This window comes from Ruditapes philippinarum, unplaced genomic scaffold, assembly GCF_026571515.1.
Source record: "Ruditapes philippinarum isolate M1 unplaced genomic scaffold, ASM2657151v2 ctg784_1_1_1_1, whole genome shotgun sequence".
Taxonomy (NCBI): domain Eukaryota; kingdom Metazoa; phylum Mollusca; class Bivalvia; order Venerida; family Veneridae; genus Ruditapes; species Ruditapes philippinarum.
Window position 1 is genome coordinate 143,578 of NW_026862779.1, and position 19,295 is coordinate 162,872.

The 19,295-nt window shown below is 34.6% G+C and overlaps 1 protein-coding gene across 1 annotated transcript in view; it reads left to right on the forward strand.

Moving 5' to 3' along the window:
* LOC132720172 (uncharacterized) overlaps positions 1-17,878 on the forward strand; it is a 161,449-nt gene extending 143,571 nt beyond the window's left edge. Inside the window, exons 18-19 of the mRNA XM_060704214.1 lie at positions 8,313-8,537; positions 12,758-17,878. Of these exons, the coding sequence (XP_060560197.1) occupies positions 8,313-8,537; positions 12,758-12,780 (248 nt within the window). The 3' untranslated portion in view covers positions 12,781-17,878. The remainder of the gene's footprint in view (positions 1-8,312; positions 8,538-12,757) is intronic.
* The last annotated feature ends 1,417 nt before the right edge of the window (positions 17,879-19,295 follow it).

Consider the following 19,295-nt stretch of genomic DNA (forward strand, 5'->3'; position numbering starts at 1 on the left):
ATAGAAAAACAGAACTAATTGATGTATGGTCACCAAACTTTGTCTGTAGAATACTTGGGTAGTGTTTTATTAAGTTTGCTCATATTAATATGATTGGCCCCTTTAAGGGGCCACAAATGCTAAAAATAGAAATACCCTTACATGTCTATTTCTAGAGAACTTATGGATGGATGATCACCAAACTTTGTCTGTAGCATTCTTGGGTAGTCTTTTATAAAGTAAAATTGCTCATATTATTTTGATTAATCTTTTAGGGGTCTCTCTAGGGCTAAAACTAGAAAAACCTTTAAACATCTTCTACAGAACTAATTGATGGATGATCTCCAAGCTTTGTCAGTTAGTATTCTCAGGTAGTTTTTTATCAAGTTTGCTCATATTAATTTGATTGGCCCCTTTTAGGGGCCGCAAAAGCTAAAAATAGAAATACCTTTAAATGTCTATTTCTAGAGAACAAATTGATGGATGTCTGCAGCATTCTTGGGTAGTCTTTTATCAAGTCTAGTAATATTATTTTGATTGGCCCCTTTTATTGGCCGATAAAGCTAAAAGTAGAAATACCTTCAAATATCTATTGCTACAGAACTAATTGATGGAAGATCACCAATCTTTGTCTGTAGCATTCTTGGGTATAGCCTTTTATCAAGTTTGCTCATATGAATTTGATTGGCCCCTAAAAAGGGGCCGCTAAAATTGAAAATAGATATACATTTTAACGTCTATAACTACAGAACTAATGGATGGATGATCACCGAACTTTGTCTGTAGGATTATCGGGTAGCCTTTTATTAAGTTTGCTCATATTAATTTAATTAGCCCCTTTTAGGGGCTGCTAAAATTAGAAATAGAAATACATTTAAACATCTTCTCCTACAGAACTAATTAATGGATGATCACCAAACTCTGTAGCATTTTTGGGTTATCTTTTATCAGGTTTGCTCATATTAATTTGATTGGCCCCTTTTAGGGGCTGCTTAAGCTAAAAATAGAAAAACCTTTAAACATCTTATACTTTAGAACCAAGTGATGGATGATCACCAAACTTTGTCTGTGGCATTCTTGGGTACTCTTTTATCAAGTTTGCTTATATAAATTTGATTAGCCCCTTTTAGGGGCCACTAAAGCTAAAAATAGAAAAAACATTCCAACATCATTTCCCTTTGAAATAATTGATAGATAATCACCAAACTTTGTAGCATTCTTTAAGGTAGTCTTTTATCAAGTTTGCTCATAATAATTTGATAAGCCCCCTTTAAGATAAAGCTTAAATGCCCCAGGTCATGGCATTTCTTCAAATTATTGTTTGAACACATTCTATGCTGAAATTTTATATTATAGGGTTAACGCACGTTTTCCGTGTTATAATGTCTGCAGATTCCCGAGGAAGGGCTGGTGCCTGAGACCGGTAGGACTCTGCAGACTTTATAACACGAAATAAACGTGCGTTGACGATATTATAGTATAAAAATTTTTAAACAGATTCATGATGTATATTTTATACAAAACACAATTACATTAAATCCTTGTGTAATTATCCAATCCTACATGTTTTACGTGTGCGTTTTATTTTTTCCAGGGCCAACAACTTGGGAAATTCTCAGAACCGAACGAAATTTTGAATTTTAATTGATTTAATAAAGCTTGACATTGGAGATATATTATCTCAAGAAAAAAACAACGTTACATTACTCTATCCTCTACCAAAGACAAAACATGACCCTCAGAAATTATTAGAATGATTTCAGATTGACGGTAGAAAAAAGATCAGTGACATCAGAAACGGTTGTTTTCAAGCACACAAGTTTATAAAAAAAAATTCAGGCACTAAACATTATTCTCTCAAAGAAGTATAAAGAGCATTTATCAACATTAACATCAATAAAACAACATGTTCACATATTCGTTTTGTATATTATCTTGTTCTGTAAATTAATCGGAGGGTTAAAACTGAATGACAGGTATTTGTTTACATTGACAACTGTCACGGTTTTCTTAGAAAGGGCGACATCCAAGATAAGCAGCGATGTCTATACGCCATATTTCCGACATAGTTACTTGAATGCTGCTTGCCGTGTTTAATGCGATTGAGGCCCACGAATCAATAATTTAGATATAACAAGAGTGCATGACTCTTTGGCAAACAGGCCAAATCGTCAATTTTAGAAAAAAAAAGTAGAGGTATTGCTATAGTCGCGGCGGCGTTGCCGTCCGCAAACTTGTACCTGGATCATAACTTTTTTATTTCTTGGTGTATTGTCTACATACTTGGCCACAACAACCCTTGGGACAAGACCTTTCAGTAGACCACACTAACCTTGACCCTCATCCATAAATGACCTTGACCTTCAAGGTTAAAAGTCCAAATTTTGCTTGTTCATGCTGTTATTGGCTGTAACTTTGTTCTTTTTGAATGGATTGTCTTCAAACTTGAACATAATAATCTTCAAGGATATCCCTTAAAAATAACCCGACAGACCTTGACCTTCACTCATAAATAGCCTTGACTTTGAAGGTCAAATTATTGAAATTTTCATGTTTTTGGCTATTATTGGCTGTAACTTAATTATTTTTGAATGGATTGTCTTTTAACTTGAACATAATAATCTTCAAGGTTAACCCTTAAAAATAACCTGACAGACCTTGACCTTCACTCATAAATGACCTTGACTTTGAACGTCAACTTATTGAAATTTTCATGTATTTGGCTATTATTGGCTGTAATTTTGTTATTTTTGAATGGATTGTCTTCAAACTTGAACATAATAATCTTCAAGGATATCCCTTAAAAATAACCCGACAGACCTTGACCTTCACTCATAAATAGCCTTGACTTTGAAGGTCAAATTATTGAAATTTTCATGTTTTTGGCTATTATTGGCTGTAACTTAATTATTTTTGAATGGATTGTCTTTAAACTTGAACATAATAATCTTCAAGGTTAACCCTTAAAAATAACCCGACAGACCTTGACCTTCACTCATAAATGACCTTGACTTTGAAGGTCAACTTATTGAAATTTTCATGTATTTGGCTATTATTGGCTGTAATTTTGTTATTTTTGAATGGATTGTCTTCAAACTTGAACATAATAATCTTAAAGGATAACCCTTAAAAATAACCTGACAGACCTTGACCTTCACTCATTAATGACCTTGACTTTGTTTTGGCTGTAACTGGTTGTAACTTTGCTATTATTGAAGGGATCAACTTCATATTATAACAGAACATACTTAAGGACAAGACCTTGTTGTTTATCGTGACTTCAACACGTGACTTCACCACGTGACACCATCACGTGACTTCACCACGTGACTCCACCACGTGACTTCACCATGTGACACCACCGCTTGACTCCACCACGTGACTCCACCACGTATCTCCACCATGTGACTCAACCACGTGACTCAACCACGTGACTCCACCACTTGTCTCCACCACGTGACTCCACCACGTGTCTCCACCACGTGACTCCACCAAGTGTATCTATTTATAGAATTTTCTATTTATAGATTGGTGTGTTTCTATTGATATAATTTTCTATTTATATAATTGCGTGTCTTTTTATATATAATATATATATATATATATATATATATATTATATATATATATATATATATATATATATATATATATATATAAATTAGTATATTTATATATAAAAAATATATAGACAAAACTATGTAACAAGACAGAATGATTCATTTTATAAAAAGGAAACGTTTAGATTTTGTTTAAACATTTCTTTGTTTGCTTTTAGAGAAAGTTAAAAGTCGAGCGTTGCCCGGCGGTGGCTCTTGTTGTTTATTAACTGGGCCCTGTATGTATTGCGCATAGGCGAAATCTGGCTATAACAATAGCGCGTGACTATATATGTTAACACATGGTTGTGGTCCCGTTATAACATGGGCAAAATAGGGGAAAATAGCCGATTTTATGCTATAATAGAATATATTGACATTCCAACACTGAAAAAACAATTGTTTCTGGTGAGCGACTCAGGGCCATCATGGCCCTCTTGTTGAAGGAGGTAATACTTTTTATGATCCACGAAAAAATTTGAGGGATCACATAGTCGTTGGGTTGTCCATCCGTTAATCCTTCCGTATGTACGTACGTACGTAAGTCCCGAATTCGTGTCCGGCCCATAACTTTGTTATTTGAAGTTTAATTTTACAACTATTTCACAGAAATGATCACCATATTGAGACGACGTGTAGCGCGCAACATTTGGGTCGATACCTTGAAGGTCATGGTCACCACCTTGCAACAAACTCGTGTTCAGCCCATAACTTTGTTATTTGAAGTTGGATTTTACAACTATTTCACAGAAATGATCACCATATTGAGTCCCCCGCAATATTTAGGTTGCTGCCTTGAAGGTCAAGGTCACAGTATGACTTTACAGCAAAATTGTGTCTGATCCACAACTTTGTTATTTGAAGTAGGATTTTACAACTATTTCACAAAATTGATCACTATATTGAGACGACCTGTCGCACGCTACATTTGGGTTGCTACCTTGAATGTCAAGGTCACAGCATGACCTTGCATCAAAATCATGATGGCCCATAACTTTGTAATTTGAAGTTGGATTTTGCAACTATTTCACAGAAATGATCACAATATTTAGACGACATGTCACATGAAACATTTGTGTAGCTACCTTGAATGTCAAGGTCACAGCATGACCTTGCAGCAAAATTGTGTCTGGCCTATAACTTGGTTATTAATTTTGAAGTTGGATTTTAGAACTATTGTATAAAAATGATCACCATATTGAAACGACGTGTCGCACACAACATTTGGGTGGTTTTTTCACTTTGAACTTTGTCTGTGACATAACTCTGACACTGCAAGAGGTATACCTTTCTGTGTTCAAAACCTATTCGGGGAGCATCACTGGTTCAACCGGCTCTTGTTTTAATTCCCATGTCTTACAAGTGCTTCATCCTTACTAAAAAAATAAAAACACTTTCGGCATATAATGCTCCGCCTAGCAGTGCTCTTTTTAGCTCCTGTGACCTAGTTTTTCATCCAAGATGACCCATGTTCGAACTTATCAGAGAAATTACCTAGGCAAGCATCCTGACCAAGTGTGATGACAATTGAGTCATGAATGTGACCACTAGAGTGTTAACAAGGTATTTCCATATTTGGGTGGTGTGACCTAGTTTTTGACCCCAGATGACCCACATTAGAATTTGACCTAGAAATCATCAAAACTTTCAGACAAATTTCCAGAATATTTTGATAAATACAGTAGCCATTAGTGTGTTAACAAGAATTTTCTATTTTAAGCTCCTGTGACCAAGTTTTTCATCCGATATGACCCGTGTTGAAACTCATTCAAGCAATTACCTAGACAAGCATTTTGACAACCTGATTTTGATTTTTGATGTTAAGTAATTGACCATGAAGGTCGTCAGCCCAAGTGATTAATTTGTTCGCATCAAACCGACAAAACCCGTGTTAAATAGCTTTTTAATCTCGCTCAGACCTATATTATTCTGATTTTAATACGACAATTGGGGAAGATCACTTGCGCTATTTTGTCAAGTGGAGAGTATTTCTAGTGCTGATTTTTATACAACACTATTCGATTTCACACCCTACTGTTGCTAAGATATAGAAATTATTAAACAAAAGAAAGTATACATATAATAAGAGGACAAAGTTTTTTTTATTAAGTTTTCAACAATTAAAACTTACGTACGAACTGGATAATATTGTGTTTACATTCAGTGCTTTTTAAATCATTCTTGTCAGTTTAAAATGACGCCATTCTAGCAACTTTATGAATGAGTTAATTAATAAGGATGACATCATTCTGCTGCTTACTTATTGGCGCCGATTGTCATAAAAAAATTATCAATTGATATTGATCAAACTTGTGGAGGTAGTGTTACTATGCAAAATATTATTTTAGCATTCTATGAAAAGAGAAAAAAATTGTAAGAAAGGATTGTATCAATAACAAGAAATGTTGAACGACACATATGCCCCCTTTCTAGCTCTTTACTCACATTATTAGTTATTTTGTTATAGAAACTTGCTATAAATGGGTTGAAGTGTTCACTTATGGAAAAATGAAAAATAATGAAGACTTTGTGATAGTTTTCAAGAAAATGGTCGAAAATCATTCTGACATTTAAGGCCCCTGTGACCTTGACCTAAGAACTAGTGATCAAAAATCAATAGGGTCCATCTAATAGTTATAACCAATCAATATTATCAATATGAAGACTTTGTGATAAATGGCTTTTAAGATAATGAGCATAAACCATACTAACATTCAAGGACCCTGTGACCATGACCTTTGACCTAGTGACACCGAAATCAATAGGGGTCACTTACTAGTTATGACCAATCAGTATGTGAAATATGAAACTTTTTGATAAAAAGTTTTCAAGATAATAGGCGAAAACCATTCTGACATTTAAGGTCCCTGTGAACTTGTGAACCCGAAAGCAATAGGGGTCATCTACTAGTTATGACCAATCACTAGGTGAAATATGAAGACTTTGTGATAATCAACTTTAAAGATAATGAGCTGAAATCATACTACCATTCAAGGACCCTGTAACCTTTACCTTTGACCTGGTGACCCCAAAATCAATACATGTTATCTACTAGTTATGACCAATCGCCTCTGTGGTCGAGGGGTTAGAGTCAATGACTTCTAATCCAGTTACCTTTCTGGCGTGGATTTGATCCCCGGGAGATGCTTTGGTAGTTTAGACAAAGAAAGGTAGTCTAGTACTGGTGCAACTCTCCAGGAACGATGGTTAGGAAACTACCCACCTATATGACTGGAATACTGTTGGGAAAAGGCATAAAATGATACAAACAAACAAACCAATCAATATGTATAATATGAAGTCTTTGTGATGAATAGTAACCAAAATAATGAGCGGAAAGCATTCTAACATTTATGGCCCCTGTGATCTTGACCTTTGACTTAGTGACCCGAAAATCAATAGGTATCATCTACTAGTTATAACCAATCACTATTTGAAATATGAAGACTTTGAGATAAATAGTTTTCAAGATAATCAGCGGAAACCATTCTTACATTCAAGGTCCCTGTGACCTTGACATTTGACCTAGTAACCCAAAAACCAATAGGGGTCATTTACTAGTTATGACCAATCAGTATGTGAAAAATGAAATGAAGAAAACAAGAATTCCCAAAAAAAGCCCAACACGACAAAATTGAAAATGTTGCGGGCTCGGTTTGATTGAGCCTGTTCATGGACGGTACTGTCAAGTGCAAACTACTGTCCACGCCCCCTAGCACCAGCTTAAGCAGAATTCAACATTTAACATGAATTTGTACAATTTTGAAACATCGGCAGATGTGTTCATATGGCGGTTATCATGGAACCTTCAATGTGACACGCAAGTGCCATTCCATAAAAAGCGGCATATAGTCCCAAAGTAAAAATATATGTTTGCCCTAGACGAGAAAACAATGGGCAAAACTAAATAAAATGGAATTTTGAAAGGGGATCAGAGGTTATGAAGCCTGCAAATCACAGATAAGACTGTGATAAATAGTTTTCAAGATAATCAGTGGAAACAAATAGTGCCCTTCCAACGTACAGACAGACCAACAGACCGACAGATCGACAATATACTACCTCTTCTTGGAAGGGGGGCATAAAAATTGATAATTATTGTTGTTTTCAAAAAGTTGTTTACTAATTTATCAAGGGAGAAAAAAATAACTGCCTCATATTCATGTAGTCCCTAACCAATGTTTATTGGCAGTTTAGCACCAGTTTTTTCTTCTTTGTGTATAGTGACAAAATCTCGAAGAGTGGTTGAATATGGACAAATTTGATAAATATTTGGACAAAACAACACTTATGACAACACCAAGTACATGTTAAATAATTTAAGTATGACCTTGGTCTGTATATGTCATTGACTGTCATGGTCAGATATGAAAATATAACATAAAATAAATCTTGTTTTACACATCATTAAAAAAAACGTGTGTTCTAATACATAGAAATGATGATTTAATAGATGCTACCAAGGTTTAGTAAAGAGCTGGACTGCTTCAGTTTGTTGTTGGACCTTTTTCATTACAAAATCCCTAGAAATTTAAGGTGGTGTAAATTCTTATTTAAGTAAACTTAAGAGAAACTTAATTAATATGATAATAATTTTTATATATGCATGTAGGGTAAATAATGAAAGAGTTTATATGACTTAATTTCTGTTTACATCACGTTTTGTTTAAAACAAGCTGCTTAATAGTTTCTCAGCCAAATAAACCAGCTGTGATTTTCTTTTGTTTTTTTCTAGAATCAAACATTGATAAAGAAGTCAAATTTGCTGCAAATGGTTTCTTGGAGAGCTATCTAGAATATTGTAAGCAAAAACTGATTGAAAAGAAGTCATTTCAACAGGAAGTGACAATTGTTTGCCAGACAGAGCATGCTCATAGCCTTGTATGTGAAGTTTTTATGAAATATGTTCAAGACCAAAAAGACAAGGAAATGGACAAAAAAAAACTCAGAATACCCTCAGGTATGAATTTGTTTGTAATAGTCATGGAAGAGTATTATTGATTTGTACAAGTATGACGACAAATGAAGGGCACAGACTTTGCGAATCTCAAAAAACAAGATTTTTACAGCATAATTATATGCCTAGTATTCATGTCTGAATTTTGTTCTCTTGTTAAAATATTGAAATTCAACATATTGTGTAAGTATTCAAAATAATCAAGCAATATCTAAGAAGGCAGCAAATGCCTGACAAGTTGAGTTTGGGGAGTTGATATATTGCAGACAGGCATGTCTTGAAGGCATGTGACATGTAGCTTGAATGAGACGTCTCCAACAGGGTTGTTAAAAAAATGTTGAAACATTTTCAAATCAAATCAAATGCAACACAAGTAGATAGTGGTGTACAATATAAGCCTTAGAAAAATACATATTGTTGTAAATAAATAAATAAATATTATAAATGTACAGGTATCTACCAAGACAATCATTAGGAATAGATTGCATGATGCAGGTGTAATTGCCAGATGTCCAGCCATTCTTGTTCCTTTGACAAATATCTATGTCAGGAACACCTATATCAGTCCTATCACCATTTGCAATTTATTTACTGATGAGTCTAGATTTTGCCTAATACTTCACAGATAGATGCATCAGAGAGAATGTTTTGCACTTGCTTGCTTCTCCAAAAACCACTGATATGGTGGAGGGTGTCTCATTGTAATGTGAGGAATAAGTGTCTATTGCAAAATGACCACCGTATACAGTATAACTTCTATGAGTCGAACTTCGATTAATTGATTTTCTCAATGTGTCAAAGTAAAATGTAGGTCCTTTGTCTAAAAAATTTTATGTGTGTAAGTTTTTATGCTCCCCAAAAAAAATTTCCGTACGTTCATCATTTAGATATTTGCGTCATTTAAGGTCAAAGTCACTTCAACCTTTCAGAAGGTCTTGTCCAAAATCCAAAATGGTGTTTTGTCAAAGTATGATGAACGTCCATTTTAGCTCAACTTTAAAAAAAAAAGAAAAAAAGAGGTATTGTTATAGTCCTTAGCAGGCGGCGTTGCCGTTGCCTTTACCGTTGCAGTTGCCGGTGCCGTCCGCAAACTTGTACCTGGATCATAACTTTTTTAGTTCTTGGTGTATTTGCTTCATACTTGGCCACAACAACCCTTGGGACAAGACCTTTCAGTAGACCACACTAACCTTGACCTTCATCCACAAATTACCTTGACCTTCAAGGTCAAAAGTCCAAATTTTGCTTGTTCTTGCTATTATTGGCTGTAACTTTGTTATTTTTGAATGGATTGTCTTCCAACTTACACATAATAATCTTCAAGGATAACCCTTTAAAACACTCAGACAGACCTTGACCTTCAGTCGTGAGGGACCTTGACTTTGAAGGTCAAATTATTAAAATTTTCATATTTTTGGCTATTATTGGCTGTAATTAAATTGTTACTTTTGGATGGATTGTCTTGAAAGTTGAGCATTATAATCTTCAAGGAGGGCCCTTTAAAATAACCAGACAGACCTTGACCTTCACTGATAAATGTCCTTGACCTTGATGGTCAAATTATTGAAATTTTCATTTTTCTTTTGACTATTATTGGCTGTAACTTTGTTGTTTTTGAATGGATTGTCTTCAAACTGAAACATTAAAATCTTCAAGGATAGCCCTTTAAATTAACCAGACAAACATTGACCTTCACTCACAAATGACCTTGACTTTGAAAGTCAAATTATTGAAATTTTCATTTTTTTGGCTGTAACTTTACTGAATGGATTGACTTCATACTATATCAGAACATTCTTAAGGACAAGACCTTCATGTTTATCAAACTCAAATTGATCTTGGCGCTTTTATGCCCTTGACCTTGAAGGTTAAATTTTCACTGATTAGCGCATTATAACTATATATTGGTGTATATATACATGTATATTAAAAAAGGATTCATTCTTTGACAAAACTAATGTGACAAGACACACCGATTAAATTTATAAAAAAGGAAACGTTAAGATTTGTTCAAATGTTTCTTGTTTGCTTTTAAAAAGTAAAAAGTCAAGCTTTGCCCCCGCCAGGCAGTGGCTCTGGTTTAATACCAAGTTAAAGTCAATTTTAGCAAAAAATCTGTAAAAATTCAATAATTAAACTTTAAAGGTCAAAGTAAAAAAAGCCAAGGTCACTTTGAGTTTAATATCAAATCTTATCCTAAAATTCCTTGCATTATAATATGAAGTCAATCCATTCCATAATAACAAAGTGATAACCATTTACACACAAGGTCATTGATGTAGTTTGGTCTAATAAAAGTCTTGTGCCAAGGGTTGTTGTGGCCAAGTATGATGACAATGCACTGAAAACTTAATAAGTTATGATCAACAGATGGTATTGCCGACATGACTGTAACAATACCTCTATTTATTTATTTTTTTAAAGTCGAGCGAAAAATGATGTTTTTCTTGTATAATTCTTAACAACAATATCCTCCTGACGCTTTTGATTTATGTATGAAAAAGGCAAGCAGGGAAATTATTGTATGAATATTAGGCCTATTTTTACATAGAAATTTTAAAAAGCTAAAGGTTAAAGGACCATTATGCCTCAGAGGTGCTATTTTATTTCTCTTTCTACAGAAGGAAAAAATCATTTCTTTCTAAAGCAAGAAATTTTAATGAAAACTTATTGCACAATAATCTGCGATTTACTTTTAACTTTAGTAAGATGTTATGTACGTATACCTTTTGACTAAAAATAAGTAGTAAATTAATTACTTTGGACTAGTGTTATAGTGTTGACTGCTTTTTAGTAGGTGGGGGATGTAAATTTATTAAAAGGGGATGCAAATTCATTAAAAAAAGCAAATTCATGATTTGAATTCAAGGTATGATCAAATAGTTCTCGGCCCGATATACTTCGAGCCAGTACAGTGACATTTACACACGATATAGTGATACCGATATCTAATTGAAGATTACTGACCAAGTTTCACGCGGTTTTTTACAGATTAAGTAACATAAAACACTTTGATCACGAGAGGGCTGTGTAATTAAGACCAAATGGCGAAATTGAAATCAGAGCTGTCATTAAGTATCTCTGTAAGAAAGGGATGTTCCCCAAGGAAATCCATGAAGACTTCATAAATACACTTGGGAAGGAATCTCCTTCCTATAGCACTGAAAAAATGAGCTGCTGAATTTTGTTTGTTTGTTTTTTTGGGTTTTACGTCACATCGACACAGTATAGGTCATATCGCAACGTTCCAGCTTTACTTGTGGAGGAAGACCTAAGGTGCCCTTCCGTGCATTATTTCAGGCACGAACGGGCACCTGAGTAGAACCACCGACGTTCAGTAAGCTAGCTGGATAGCTTCCTCACATGAAAGAATCCAAAGTCCCTGTCGGGATTCGAACCCACAGCGGTGAGGGGCAAATGGTTTGAAGTCAACGATCATAACCATTCGGCCAGGGACGCCCCCTGCTGAATTTAAGAGGGGCAGGGAGAGCATTGGAGATGATGAGCGGCCTGGTCGGTCAAAAGAGGCCACCAACGATGACACTGCCTAAGCTGTGCAAATCATGTGAGACAGAAGGTGAGACCTGCGAAGCATTGCTAGGAAAGTGTTTATAAGCTTTGGTTCAATTCAGGCAATTCTGACTGATGTCTATGGCATGTCGAGGATGAACCTGATTTCATTTACCGGATCGTAACTCAGGATGGAATATAGGTCCATCACTTTAATCCAGAATAAAAAAAACAGAGCATGTAGTGCTAGCACTCTGGCTCACCCCCTCCAAAGAAATTCAAGAGGGTGCCATCAGCAAGGATAATGATGGCTTCAATTTTTTGGGATAGTCGGGGGATAATCATGATTGAATATCCTTAGCAAGGTCGTACCGTAAACGGTACATACTATGCAGACGAATTGAGACATCTGCGTCAAGAAATCACGCCTAAAAGAAGGGGCAAACTGACTCAAGGCATTCTGCTCCTGCACGATAATGCGCCAGCTCACACATCCAAAGTTGCAATGGCTGCTGCAACTGATTGCAGCTTTGAAATTCTTCCCCATCCCCCATATTCTCCGGACTTGGTCCCCTTTGACTTCTACCTGTTTCCGAAACTGAAAACCAAGCTGTACAAGAAGTACATTGGGCAGAGAACTTTTTGATCAATCCTTGTACAATCATTGATAATTAAGTAAAATATGTTTAATACTGTGGGTTTACTGATTTCAGGAAGGAATGAGTTATGCCTTTGATACTGGAAAACAAATGACAATTTCCAAAAGAATTGCTGGTGCCTCATATCAATGAAAGAGCTTGACACTGTCACACAAATTGGACGTTTAAAAGCGCTGTGCCTGACAAATTGGCTGTTACTTGTCACTTGTACCAGGAGGAAGAAATTGAACTTTACAAATCCAATTTCAGATATTGCAAGACTTTTAAAAAATCTACACAATGGGAGAAAAGGGCATTGTGTATATCTTCAGACAGTGTGTAGCTTCTCACACTTCTGACAGTCAAGATCTAAATGTCTTAAATACCCTTTGGAACATTGTCAATAATGTTTTATAGTGATTGAAATTACCTACCAATTACTTAAAATTATTTTAAAATGAAGAGGTCCTTATGCTGTACTCTACCTTTTAATGTTCCCCGGAAAAAACTTTTTTAAACCATATTGTCTCTGTTCTACGCTTTGTCCTTCTTTAATTATGTTTTACTTTTCGTACATATTTCCTAGCAACTTCATTATAGTTACTAAAGTGCAGAGTTGGGAAGCATTCATTGCCATTTTGCAGAATGTCTTTGAATTATTCCAGGAATTTAGGTAAAATACTGCTATATTCTGATGTGATTTTGGACTGAAAAAGGCCTTTTGCATAGCAGTATTATTTTCATAGAACAGATAGGTAATATTGTTGAGAATTTTGGACTAATATAATGACAAGTCATAATGCAACTAAAAGTACAAAACTAGATGTGATTTCATAAATGATTTCTCACAATTATCTTTTACATTTTGAAAAGAATTTTAAAGGAACTGACCCACCAAAAATCTAGCATTGTATCAGGAGATGAACTCTTTGTTTAATATGTTTTATTTTAGTTCAGTCTGGCAATAGAACTGATTTGATCCATTTTTCTGTTTCTTTTGGTAAATAATGTAAACTTTATATACAGTATATTTATATATTTATTGTTCATACTTTTATAGTACGTAATAATTTTATATTATAAATTATATAAAATTATTATAAAAATTGTTTTATAAGTAATTTTTTTATATACATGTATATATTATAAGTTGCTGTAAATTTGTTTTTAAATATATTGTTATAATATACTGTATAATAATTAAATATTTTTTGTGTGTATAATTTTTGTATGTATAATTATGTATAATTTGTTATTATCCCCCGCTGATGGAATCAGGAGGGGGATATAGTTTTGGCGTTGTCTGTCCGTCCGTCCATCCATCCGTCCGCATTTCGTTTCCGGAGTAGTTCTCTGCAACTACTGGCTGGAATTCAACGAAACTTTATGGGAATTATCAATATCAAGAGGAGATGCGCATATCGTCGGCTTGTTTTGGTCCGACCCTTTAACTCAGAGTTATGGCCCTTGATTAGTTATGTAGTATGCATATAGAGTAAAAATCGTTTTCGGAGTAGTTCTCTGCAACTACTGGCTGGAATTCAACGAAACTTTATGGGAATCATCAATATCAAGAGGAGATGCGCATATCATCGGCTTGTTCCGGTAAGACACTTTAACTCAGAGTTATGGCCCTTGATTAGTTATGCAGTATCCATATAGAAAAATATTTGTTTCCTCGCTACTTCTCTGCTACTACTGGCTGGAATTCAATGAAACTTTATGGGATACTAAGAGGAGATATGCATAAAGTCGCCTTGTTCCAGTCAGATACTTATAACTCAGATTTATGGCCCTTGATTAGTTATGTAGTATGCATACATCTCATTGGCATTTCCAGATTTTACTATTTAACACAAAGTTATGGCTCTGTTATTGCCCTGAATATTTATCAAGTTCAAAGAATATTACTGTTTATGCTATGATTAATATATAAATAAAGCCTTATGTCTTCAGTTGTTGTGTTAATAATAACCAGTACTCGGCGGGGGATATAAATTCAACGAATTTGCTTGTTTATTAAATATTTTATTATAGTTTTAAAAAATAACTTAACTGTACATTTTAAACTTTAAAAATTTGTAATAGTTTTTATCCCCCGCCGATGGAATCGGGAGGGGGATATAGTTTTGGCGTTGTCCGTCCGTCCATCCTTCCATCCGTCGGTCCGAATTTCGTTTCCGGAGTAGTTCTCTGCAACTAATGGCAGGAATTCAACGAAACTTTATGGGAATCATCAATATCAAGAGGAGATGCGCATCTGACCGTCCGTTCGTCCGTCCATCCGTCCGAATTTCGTTTCCGGAGTAGTTCTCTGCAACTACTGGCTGGAATTCAACGAAACTTTATGGGAATCATCAATATCAAGAGGAGATGCGCATATCGTCGGCTTGTTCCGGTCAGACACTTAAACTCAGAGTTATTGCCCTTGATTAGTTATGTATTATGCATATAGAGTAAAAATCGTTTCCGCGCTACTTCTCTGCAACTACTGCCTGGAATTCAAAGAAACTTTATGGGAATCATCAATACCAAGAGGAGATGCGCATATCATCGGCTTGTTCCGGTCAGACACTTTAACTCAGAGTTATGGCCCTTGATAAGTTATGCAGTATGCATATGGAGTAAAAATCGTTTCCGCGCTACTTCTCTGCAACTACTGGCTGGAATTCATCGAAACTTTATGGGAACCTTCAATACCAAGAGGAGATGCGCATGTCGTCGGCTTGTTCGGGTCAAACACTTTAACTCAGAGTTATGGCCCTTGATTAGTTATGCAATATGCATATGGAGAAAAATCATTTCCGGAGTAGTTCTCTGCAACTACTGGCTGGAATTCAACCAAACTTTATGGGAATCATCAATATCAAGAGGAGATGCGCATATCGTCAGCTTGTTCCGGTCAGACCCTTTAACTCAGAGTTATGGCCCTTGATTAGTTATGTAGTATGCATATAGAGTAAAAATCGTTTCCGCACTACTTCTCTGCAACTACTGGCTGGAATTCAACAAAACTTTATGGGAACCTTCAATACCAAGAGGAGATGCGCATATCATCGGCTTGTTCCGGTCAGACACTTAAACTCAGATTTATGGCCCTTGATTAGTTATGCAGTATCCATATGTAAAATATTTGTTTCCTCGCTACTTCTCTGCTACCACCGGCTGGAATTCAATGAAACTTTATGGGATACTAAGAGGAGATGTTCATATAGTCGCCTTGTTCCAGTCAGATACTTATAACTCAGATTTATGGCCCTTGATTAGTTATGTAGTATGCATACATCTCATTGGCATTTCCAGATTTTACTATTTAACACAAAGTTATGGCTCTGTTATTTCCCTGAATATTTATCAAGTTCAAAGAATATTACTGTTTATGCCATGATTAATATATAAATAAAGCCTTATGTCTTCAGTTGTTGTGTTAATAATAACCAGTCATTGGCGGGGGATATAAATTCAACAAATTCGCTTGTTTAATTTAATTTTGTAATATTTTTACATAACTGTTTAGCATACCTGTCACAAAGTGACAGGGTGAGCTTTTGTGATCGCTTTTCGTCCGGCGTCCGTCAGTAAACTTTTGCTTTAAATGACATCTCCTCATAAACCACTAAGCCAATTTCATCCAAACTTCACAGGAATGTTCCTTTGGTGGTCACCTTTAAAAATTGTTCAAAGAATTTAATTCCATGCAGAACTCTGGTTGCCATGGCAACCGAAAGAAAAATCTTTAAATATCTTCTTTTAAACAACCCTAAGAGCTAGAGCTTAGATATTTGGCATGAAACATCTTCTAGTGAGTGTCTACCAAATTTTTTCAAATAAAAGTGCTGGGGTCAAAATTGGCCCGCCCCAGGGGGTCATTGATTATCCCTATATACATACAATGTATAGTAAAAACTTAAAAAATCTTCTTTTAAAGAACCTAAAGAGCTAGAGCTAAGATATTTAGCATGAAACATCTTGTAATGAGTGTCTACCAAGTTTGTTCAAATAAAAGCCCCGGGGTCAAAATTGGCCCTGCCCCAGGGGGTCATTGATTTTCCCTATATCCATATAGTAACTTAAAAAGTCTTCTTTTAGAGAACCCAAATAGCTAGAGTTTAGGTATTAAGCATGAAACATCTTTTAGTGAGTGTCTACAAAGTTTGTTCAAATAAAAGCCCTGGGATCAAATTGGCCCCGCCCCGGGGGTCATTGATTTTCCTTATATGTGTATAGCAAAAACTTAAAAAATCTTCTTTGAAAAAAGCCAAATAGCTAAATTTTAGATATTAAGCATGAAACATCTTCTAATAAGTGTTTACCAAGTTTGTTCAAATAAAAGCCCTTGGGTCAAAATTGGCCCCGCCCGAGGGGTCTTTGATTTTCCCTATATGCATATTATAAAAACTTAAAAAAAATTCTTTTAAAGAACCCAAAGAGCTAGAGCTTAGCTATTTAGCATGAAACATCTTCTAATGGCTGTCTACCAAGTTTTTTCAAATAAAAGCCCAGGGGTCAAAATTGGCCCCGCCCAAGGGGGTCATAATTTTCCCTATATGCATATAGTAAAAACTTAAAAAATCTTCTTTTAAAGAACTCAAAGAGCTAGAGCTAAGCTATTTAGCATGAAACATGTTCTAATTCGTGTCAACCAACTTTGTTAAAAAAAAAGCCCTGGGGTCAAAATTGGCCCCACCCCGGGGGTCATTGATTTTCCTTATATGTATATAGCAAAAACTTAAAGAATCTTCTTTAGAAAAAACCCAAATAGCTGGAGTTAAGATATTAAGCATGAAACATCTTTTAGTGAGTGTCCACAAAGTTTGTTCAAATAAAAGCCCTGGAGTCAAAATTGGCCCCGCCCCGGGTGTTATTGATTTTCCTTATATTTGTATAGCAAAAACTTAAAAATCTTCTTTGAAAAAACCCAAATAGCTAGAGTTTAGATATTAAGCATGAAACATCTTCTAGTAATTGTCTCAAAGTTTGTTCAAATAAAAGCACTGGGGTCAAAATTGGCCTTTAAGTAAAGAGTTGCATGGTACCAGTAATAAGTAGTGGACTTGATGAGCTGTTGCATATTTCTTGAACAATGTTGACTTCGAATCCTTGCGATCATTATTGTGCATGCGAGCATAAACGAGTATTAGATATGAATTCCTGAAAAAACATTTCATATAAATGAATTATTTTTTCTCGTTTTGTTCCGTTCCATACCTGTGTTGGTATTGGTAATTTGCGTAACGGAACGAAACAAGGCGAATTTAATTTCATTTCTTACGTGCTGCGTGAGTTTCCTCATTCGACAGCTTATGTTTAGTACTGTTAACAAGACTTTATAATAATATATATATCCAGACCGGTAAATAATATAAGGTTGCTCTCTGGTTCATATACATGTACAAATGTGCTCATTAACAGATGTTCGATTTATAATCATTCAGTGTTATGCTTTTAACTACAAATAAAAGATAAATTCCTCTTCACCGATATATCCAACCCCTTTAATTTTTGTTTCGTTCCGTTTCGCAAAATACCAATATCCGTGTAGGTAATGGTACTTTGCGTAACGTAACGGAACAAGATTAAAAATTACTGTTTTGCGTATTATGAGTTTCATTGGACATTAAACATCACTCGACTGTGATTATAAAGAATTCATATTATTTACTATTATGATTATATTGATTTTCCAAATTAAAACTAGAATTCTTAATTTCCCTATATGGTGCCCCTCGTTTCGTTTCGTTCCGTTTCGCATAGTACCAATAGCCTTTATGATCCATTTGTTTAAGGCATGATCAACACCACACTTGTGTAATTGTCCCTTATTATGTACCCCCTCTTAAGGTATCGGTTCACACTTAGTAAAAATATGACACTGGTTATATTACCATGTTGATCATGTTCAGCATAATTGTTTATTATATAATAATTGTAATATCTCATTTAATAAAAAAATTACAGATTTTATGAATATTGTTTTCTTTTCTCTTTTGTGTTTTATGTGATATTTTAATACTGAGGTTTTACGTTGACTACTCTTTTTGTTGTTGTTAAAATTGTAAAATAAATTTTAAGAATTCAATTGTCATATTGACCGACGATTATAAGTCAAAGATTAACTGGAAAAAGTCAGTAAATTATGGTTAATCTTTTATTATATAACATTGTTTATTCTTAAACCATGTACATGTACATTTGTAATTTTCTTTATAATTTTTTAGATTATCAATCAATTGAATAATTCATAAAATCTGATTTGCAACTTTGAATAATTCCTCGGCATCTTTACTAAACACGAATAACAAATTAAATAAAATGTTTCAAAGTTGATAGTGTCATATTAATACCATAAAAATGTACCTTTTTTTCTCAATTATTATACATATTTATTGTTTTTATCTCATATAGATAAAATGAAACATGCTATTGTTGTTGTTGTTGTTGTTTTTGTTTTTTTTTCAAATTGTATGGTCATGTATAATAATAATCAATAAATTTGAGAGTTGATCTGTGTTTATTAATTATTGTAACCAAACTAAGTGACAAACATTCATTTTGGGAAAAAAGCTTATTTATCTGTAAAATATTTGTTCTGTTCTGTAACAATATCAAACAT